The sequence below is a fragment of the Melanaphis sacchari genome, unplaced genomic scaffold (assembly GCF_002803265.2).
Source record: "Melanaphis sacchari strain LSU unplaced genomic scaffold, SCAv2.0 Contig159_pilon_pilon, whole genome shotgun sequence".
NCBI classification, from domain to species: domain Eukaryota; kingdom Metazoa; phylum Arthropoda; class Insecta; order Hemiptera; family Aphididae; genus Melanaphis; species Melanaphis sacchari.
The window spans coordinates 993,015-1,002,594 of record NW_020270721.1 but is presented as its reverse complement, the minus strand read 5'-3'; the positions used below and the strand labels follow the sequence as shown (position 1 = coordinate 1,002,594).

Below are 9,580 nucleotides of genomic sequence, written 5' to 3'. Positions count from 1 at the left end.
AATTTAACGAATAAAATATATTTTTACTATTAAAATTTAAAATGTTTACTGCTTTTTAAGTTTGTAATTACGCATGACAAAACTTTGATTAATTGTTATAATGGCAATTTGATCTTTAATTAAGCTTCATGTTAAGCAATAATGCTATAATCAAATCGTCACATTAAACAATGTTTAATCGTCATGTCATACATTTTGCCATTTAATTATGTCGTAAGGCAAACTTTTTAGATTTTTTTTTTGCATTATATATGAATATTTTTTTTTTTGTACCTTAAGTGTTTATGATATGTTTATTTTTTAAATGACTAGCCAACTGTTTTATTAGTTAACATTAACTTATAAAATACTCACCTTACTAATAACAATTTTATATAAGGGAGTGTAATTATATTTATTTACTTATTTATTTAATATTAATTATTACAATTATAATTTTTTCATTGTGAATATTAACATTGTTATTAGTTATTTATTATACATATATATGCATAATATATGTATAATATTATATCATTTAAAAATAAATTTATGTATTCTTATTTAACTCAAAACAAAAGCTTAATATTTACCGAAGAACGGTTTCATTGTTATGATACTATTATCATTGATCAGTGAATGTGAGCACAATAAAAACGATTTTCATTCGTTATTGTAATATGAATATGTTTATGATATGCTAGACGAAACGCACACAGTTTACGCGTGTGATACATTAGATGTACCGACTTTATTTGTATCGTTTTAACAATAATTATTAAAAAAAAAAAATCATACTGACATAGATACTGTATGAAAAATATTGTTTTACTGTTGAAAAAAATCGGCACACTGACGTAGGTACACAATTCGATGATATAGGTACTCGCCGCGCGGTTTATGTCTGATTGTGCGTTTCGTCATTGGTTTTTTGACTGCGATGAACGGTATTTGTGATAAAATATAAAAAAAAACAAAAAACAAAAATCGTACATTCGTGACAACGGCGAGACACGGTCTCGTTTATTCTGTCGACGCCCTGGCTCTTGCGACTACAGTCTGCGAGCTCTGACAAAAACGGCGTTTTCACTGTTTAGACACACACATAAGTAGTACAGTTTACAGGCATTGGGAGGGAGGGATCGCGTGAAATGTTATATAAATCAAAAACAAAAATCTACACCCGACGTGAATCGTGTTTTAGGGGGGAGGGGGGATGTTGAATAAAAAAAAAAAATCGATAAAATAAACGACGCGAGACGAAATCACCGCTGAACCCATCCGTCGCCGTACGTCTACCGGTGCAGTAGCAGTAGACGCAGCGCGTACGCGGCGACCGCTGCCGCACCGGACACCATGGCCGACGACCCCGCCAGGCCGGTGGCAGCGTTGCAGTTGTCCTCCTCGCAGAAGCACATGTGTCCCGTGCCCGTTCCCTCCATCATGCACACGTGGTCCACCATGAACAGGTTGATCTGTAGCTGTGATGTGCACGTCCTCTTGATGCTCTCATACGCTGTGGGAGGGGGTGGCCCATGAAACATATCACAATCACAACGATTATTACACAACTGTAGTGAGGAGTGTCAGACGCCCGCCGCCCGGGGTGCAGGGTGTCGCGCGTGAGTCGTGGGCTGTTGCAAATTCAGAACCGACCGTGGGGAAGCGTACGCCGACGTTTTGGCGACCCGTTTCGGTGGGCGGGTGGAGTTGGGTAGGGGCGCGGGTGGCTTGAAACTTACCCTTCGACGCGTAGTGCGCACCACACTACGCGTATACTTGCACCATGGCTGGGGGAGGAGAGGCTTTGCCCTAGAGACGTTTGTTACAACAGACTGCCAGACGTACAGCCTCCTCCCCCCTGCCCCGTCTCGGCGCGTCTATTCGGCATTGTTTTTTACTTTTTCATTGTTTACCGACGCAAAGGACGTGCGATTTATATTCAGGCGGCGGAACGTTTACTAGTGTTTTCGCGTCGACGGTCGTAAAAATTTCATGCAAAAACAACCGGAATGACCTAAAAATTAGTTTCTCGTCTTTCGCGATGTACCTTAGTGCGCACCATGAACATTTGGAATTTTATTAGTTATTTTCAATGAAATTGTTAGGTGTGAGTGGTGTGACACAAAAGTAACGAAACTTTCTAAACGTAAGCTTGACCATTAAAGTCATTTCAAGTAAAGTGATTGTTGAAATATGATTTGGAAACACTTATTTAAAGAATATCACGAGTATTAATAAAAATCGGTTTTCTTACGTATATATTTATCAGACTTTTTATTAGTGTGTGTGTGTGTGTGTGTTCGGCTATAGTTGAAGCTACTTTGAATGATGATAATTAGGGCTCAAAACTTGATGCATTTCCATCTTTTTTTCTAATGCGTTTATACGAAACTTGTCTTTACAGAAATATGACTTATGTTGTATAAAATTCAATGGAACCATTTTTATTATGCATTTTTTGGTTATTTTTGGTTACACGATAATTTTTTATTGATTTTGATGCATTTTTCACATTTTTCTTTTATATAATTTTGATAAAATAAAATATTTGAAAAAAACTAACGTACTGCACAGTCCAATCCTTCAATTATTTTTCTAAAAATATCGATTTATTTTTTGTTATTATTTTGTATTGTTGACATTATTTTTTATTTCAGTTTTAAATTTAATTTAGGGCCTGTAGTCTATGAAAAATACATATTTTATGTACCTATAAAAATATTAGCATTATTTGAATTTAGATAAATAAAAATAAAATAATAAATGAATGATTAAAAACCGTAATTATTGAAAATGTATTGTTATTTGTTGGTTACTTTAGGGTAATTTTTAAGTCATTTTTTGATGTTTATTAGTCATTTTAATACTTTTTTGTGTGTATTTTTAAAGATTTTTAGGTCACCACGTTCCGAATAATCATTAAATTGTAAAATTTTAAAAATAAAAACGACTTGTTTAAAAATTCTCTTTACTTTTATGTCACATCTCGTTTGTCATATTTAACCGATTAGTATATTTTTAAACTGTTTTCGATCGCGCATATTAATAATTTGTGATTTGATTTTTGAACAAAATCTAAACTTTACACGTTCACGTAAACACACCTATTAAAACAGTTTTTTTTTTTTTTTTTTTTTTGTTACATATTTTCAATTTTGTAATTTTTTAGCGCGCAGTGTATACAAATAAATATTGACCAGCACACAATATTATTTGATACCGTTGTTGACCGCAACACGCTAACATCATCGTATCATCTCTCGTTAGGTTTTATTGTGTTAGTTTTATTTTTTTATCGTGCAAAAGCTTCCGCTGAGCAAAGACCACTATCGATATCTCCCTTCGCGTTATATCGATCAAAGGGGGCAAAACACGTATGTTTATGGAATATATATATATATGAAAATGCCGCACAGGCACCTATGGTTAACGAGATTTCTATATTTCTAAAGAAAAGGTTTCCAGAATGTTTTAAATTCACATCGTCTCAGTATTCAGAGAGAGATACGCTGTTGTCGGAATTTTTTGAAGAAATATTTTATCATCATTCATCACTTTTGCTTAGCCACCATCATGATAACATTTAAAACATATTCATTTACAGTATAAGTAAAAAAACCAATAAAACACGACGTGCCGATAACATTGTTTCTCAGTCACCGTGTTCAACTGCATATTATTGAGAAAATATAAAACTTCTATCCGGGATGTGAAACTATACTTGGTATAGTAGTAGACATGTATTTTATAGGCGTAGTTCTCCGTGTTCCAAACGTCGTAACCAGTGGCGTGGCTAGAAATAATATAATGTGCAAGGCCCGCGGGGGGGAATCGACCTGTAGGCTTTAATTTTACGAACACCGCCTCCTCAGCGTACAATAATATCAGTATTTTTGTAATACCTATTGTTAAGAATACTTCGAGTAATACATTCAAAAAGTTAAAATATCATAAACACGATTAAGCGATGAATAAATTATTAATTATGAGTGACCTACGTTGTATGCGATGAACCTATTGTGTCATTACTCGTTACAAACGTTGTACTGTGAAATATTTTTAAAATTGATTTTTTTTCTAGCTCCCGTTTCTGCGAACAGGTACGTCATATTATTTATACGAGCACGATGCTGGGGAGACACAAGCAGAACAGACACGAGTACAGTACATATTATCCAAAAAATTATAATTAAAGTCGCTTACTCCCTCTCTTCAACATACCTAACAGTCGGGTTATTTAACCATACGCACGTATTGTCTATCTATAAATTGTACATTAAAATAATTCTGATCAAACCCAAACAGAGGCACGCACTCAATGATTTAGAAATAATGGAAAGGATAACGCGAGAGTACATATTGTATTAAATCACATTTCATAGCATTGACCAGATTGAGAAGTTCTCCCGATTCCACGATAAATTCAACAATTTATGAAATGATGAATAGAGCTTAAACAAAAAGTTAATGCGAAATTCAGTCTAAAAAAACTAATAATAAAATTAATAAAAAATCATTTAAAAAAACAATATTTATAAAATAGTCAATAACCTCTTTGAGCATGTGTGTATCAATCGAATTATAAAATGTCGATATATGTGTAAATATAAATAGTAAAGGAAACTTTTGTATTAGTATTGGTAACATAACTCGATCGATACCATTGTATATCTAGAAAATCAAATCAACTTTTCAACTGTACAACGTACAAGTAATTTCAAACAATATTATTATATATATTTAAGGATTCCGTACACCAGATACAAGCTTAACTCAGTTGGTGTACATATACCTACGTATCAGTATCAGCTCTTCTTGTTATTATTGTAACTGAGTTATTGTGTGTTGAAATAAAATAAATTAATAATATTATTGAGACGGACCACGTAGACTGTACAATTATTTATGGTTTGATTCTAATTTTGAACATGGTTAGACATATTATTATGAAGTATTCATTGCAAATTGCAGTTGACAATAGTGTTGTACGTACGTTAGCCAATAAACCGATTGAACACAGTTTTTAATTGTTTAGAACGCGATTCCAAAAAATAATATTAAAATGACCGTGTGCCCACAAGTATAATGAACGTTATATTGTTGGAGTGTTATTATATGCCTACATACTCAAATACTTAATTATGATTACATTAGAGCAGAGGTTCCCAAACTGTGGGTCTCAATCATATTTTTAAATAGTACATTTTTTTTAAACATGTGTTACTTTTCTTAAATAATTAAAAAAAAAGGTCATTAATACTATTGTGGGTTGCCAAAATTTAAATAATTTCCAAAATGGGCAGTACCATAAACATTTTGGGAACGTCTGCATTAGAGTATTTTCCAACATGTATTGGCTAATTTATAAACTAACTAGCTGAATTACCCGGCCTCGCCCGGGATGTATTCGACTATGTTATATAAAAAAATAAGGTTGAAAATATAATATCATTATTTTTTATTCGTGAGTTCTGACCTTTAACTTAACAAGAAATATTTTATTATTGTTTGCAAGATGATGTTTCAAACAATAACATGGATATTATTTTTAAAATTATTTTAAAACTTCAAAGTTTTGAGAAATTATAACAAAACGACCATGAACTCAAAATATAGGCACTAAGTACAACATGGATTTATTTAATTTTAATTTTTATAAATTCGGATTATATAAATTAAAACGATAAATACAGATAATTGGCGAATACTTCGGAATATATTATACACGGTTAAACTATATAAAATATAGTTTATATACAGTAGATTGGTGCGACGACGAATTTGATGACCGTGTAGATTTAGTCGGGGTCTTGATTGAATGATTCGGCCAGCGATGTCGGAAGTTTAAAATTTTCTTTTTCCTGGGTACATCACAGCTATAATAATGTTGATGGATTAATATTAATGACTAACATTTTAAAATCACTAAGTCCGCTTAGTCTCCGTATGGGACCATATATATCTTTCAAACCCATTATTATAATGGAACGCGTGATCGTCTTTAATGTACAAAGTTAAATAACTCGAAAACTACTCGTTTAGAAATTCGTTTTTATTACGTCAACGTTTTCGGGATAAAAGATCCGGAAAATGATTCACAATTAAAAACTGAAGTTTTCATTTCAAAAACGGAAGTTTGTGTCTCCACAAGACACTTCTTGAACTATACCTATCTAGTACCAAGTACGAAAAATCTCAAGAATTTAGCAACATGATATTTAAGTATATTTCACAAATCTGGTCTCGTATAACCGTATTATTTGCGTTATTGACATAAAATAAGGGGTTGAGTACGTCTGGTGAATCACTCCTCCGAGTATTGTAGCGCAGCCATCTGTACGCGCAGGACTCGCACAGTCGGTGTATCGCGTATTGTAATAGCTCGTAACGGAAACAGATTTCGATAAATTACATATTATTGTGCACGCGTGCACGAAAAAGACGACGAATATCGGTGTCGCGACATTCATTTTTGTTGATATAAATATATCCGTTGTCCGTTTGATGTACCACATTATTTTCAATGAGTTTTTATACATATTATTATACTGCAGGTATATATATATATATATAGGTAGGTACGCATCGAGCAGACTGTAGTAGGCTGATGTTATTATTATATTATAGAAATAACAATAAGCCCAATCACGTGAAAGCACGTCGTGGAATTTCGTAGAGCATATTATTTTCGTTATTTTTCTCAACAGCTATAAACCTGAAATACCTACGTGATCCACACGAGAAAGTTTTCGTCCGTCACGTAGCAATTTGTACAAAACATAATATATTCGCGTTGATCATTGGCCATCGATAGATTCTAGTACACATATACATTTGAGGCTCTTCGTCGAATACTCGAATATTGTTCAAAAGTAAAAAGTTTGTTCCGTCTATAATGCAATTGAACATCTCTTTCACCTCACACTCGTCTCCTGCACGCACGTAAAACCACGGGAGACGACATATCGGTTTATTCGTCTGGGCGAAAAATGACAAACCCGAAATATTTGTTGATAGATATATACAATTTCATTTTGTATCTACTCGCAAGTGCAGTCAATCCCAAACACGTGTCAATAACCTTACACCTATTACTATAGCTTATAAAATCCGCTTGTATTTAAAAGAAAAAAAAACTATGCCAACCTACGCTGTTTATAGCGTTTGCGGTTTGTGTATAAATGTAATAATAGCAATATTAATTACTATATTAGATCGAACACCTAAATATTAATAATTTAGTTGTAAAAAAAGTATATTCGTGATTTTTTAAGCGGCTTGTTAAACGTTCGAGACGTTTAAATAATACGTGTCTCGTTAAACAGCTAATGTAGATATATTTAGGTATCTATAAAAATAATAATAGGTAAATATACATGAAAATTTCTGCTGACGCGTCGTTTTTCTGGGGTAGTGTAAAGACATTACCTACTTACGTTTTTTGCATGTAAAACAAGTCGTTATGTTTGTATTGTTTATTGGTAGGCACTAGGTAGTGGCTTGATTGGAATTTTTAAATGAAACTATACATTTCCCTATGTATATTCTATTGTACGACAATAATTATGTTATGTTTATCTGGATGCCTCATTTTTTTTTTTTTTTTGGAGGGGTGGGAAGCGGGGATGTGCATTTTCACTTGTTTTTAATGATAAAAAAATCTTTAATTGTTAAACATGTTGATAAAAATCATAAAAATTGAATAAATCTGATCAAAATGTCAAAAAGAAAAAAGTCTAAAAATATCATTCCTGGTTGTTTATACTTCAAATCACCCACCTAGTGTTTAGTACTTATACATATTTAATAAATCGCTTTAACCTATATAATGTTTTAAAAATGACCTGCAAACAAGCACCAACAACTGAAATGACGTGCTTGCATTTATCTACTAAGTATTAATTTTAATGCCATTAATGAACTAAGCTGCTTCATAGGGTACAACCCTACTTTAAGAATTGTATTCGCGAAGTAAGCTGCTTATCCCGATAGAAGAAAAAATTATAGTTTTTTCTTTTTTTTCTATGATTTTTACCTATAAGCTACGTAGAAAAATGCATTTCACATACTGGTAAATCCAGGGGTTAAAAATTAATTATCCTTCCTAGTAAAAAATCGCTAGTTGAAAAAAATAGCATACAACATTTTTTTTTAACATCTCATTCATAATGTAGGTACTGTATAGTAGATTACTATTAGTGTATCTAAACATCTCCCGAAACTTACTATAATATGATGTATATATATGACACATTACTTTGTTAAACTTATTGGTCGCGGTGTATTCCGATTTTGCTGTGAAAATACTAAGCTGAAAACTAAAACTATACACCGATAATTCTACTTTAAACGTTATTATAAGGTTTTATTTAATTTATCGTAATTAAGTAATGACTAATTTATTATAAGCCGTTATACCTATCTCAATATTTTGTATATGTTCTATTTGATGGAAGGTCGATGATCTGGGGGGGGGGTCTCAGGCCCTTCTCATCCGTTACTTCCCCTTTTGTATCTAAACTACAGTTATCTATTAGTAATAAATTGTTCATTGATGTCTGTAGATTGAGTACATACAGTTACCCCCCCCCCCTTCAAACCATCACAATTCCTTAATCATAATTTACATTAAATACGCATGTCATTTTTACAGTACATCAAAATATTCAAAACCAATTTATGGACGTAAAATAGTTATACGCATGAAAGAAAAAATGCAAGTACTTTCCCTGATTTTATTTTAAACACAAAATACATAAACAAGTTTGTTATGCCCGCGTCGGAGAACTTTTTCAATTTCAGCAAATTGTTTACGGAAAGTAAAATATTTAAAATTTAAATGTTTGTAATTCTTTGACACGGAAAATGAGTTTTGACCGAGGTAGAGTAAACTTGTTTATATAAGTTCTAATGTGTTTGAATTTTTATAATAAAACTATCTAAACTACCGGAAGAACCTATAAACTGTGGTCCGACGTCTGGGCCGTCACTTTAAAAAAAGGGTGTCAATTTAATTAGCCATCATTCGGTTCATTTCCTGCATGTGCGTGACTAATGTGATCGTGCGACGACAATGTACTATAGTTATGTGTGTACTATTTATATTAACATCATATATTTACAGATACAATTTAGTGTTTGACTGCGTGGAAACACATCTGAGAAAAAAATATTCGTTCATACTCGAATCGATCGTTTCAAAATACTCCGATTTCGATACCAATATATTAGGTACTAATGTATATAAATACATAATAATTGATCAATTATGGGACTTGAGGCTACTTTACAATTCATCGTGATAACGTGAATCGAGTTGATATCCGATAAAAAAATCGTTTTGAAATTTTTTAATGCGGTAAAGGACAAACTATTAATGGTAAGTAGTAACTGGTTAACGTAGAGGACTCGAGTAGGACTGGGGGAGAGAGTTTAGTAAAAACAGCTATCAACTGTAAGTTTGGATCGTTCTTTTAAAATAATAAAACCATTAAGACAAATGCTCTGTATCACCCCTACAAACAACCATGAATTTAAATTTTAATACGCGCTTGAGAAATATCGGCGAAATACAATCGATAAAGGCACGGTGGAAAAA

The 9,580-nt window shown here is 32.5% G+C and overlaps 1 protein-coding gene across 5 annotated transcripts in view; it reads right to left on the bottom strand.

Annotated features, from left to right (window-relative positions):
- Nucleotides 1-973: 973 nt before the first annotated feature.
- LOC112592139 (protein quiver) overlaps nucleotides 974-9,580 on the bottom strand; it is a 30,187-nt gene continuing 21,580 nt past the window's right edge. For all 5 annotated transcript variants that reach the window (XM_025336134.1, XM_025336131.1, XM_025336130.1 and 2 more), the window contains one exon: nucleotides 974-1,495. In XM_025336134.1, the coding sequence (XP_025191919.1) occupies nucleotides 1,275-1,495 (221 nt within the window). In that variant the 3' untranslated portion in view covers nucleotides 974-1,274. The remainder of the gene's footprint in view (nucleotides 1,496-9,580) is intronic.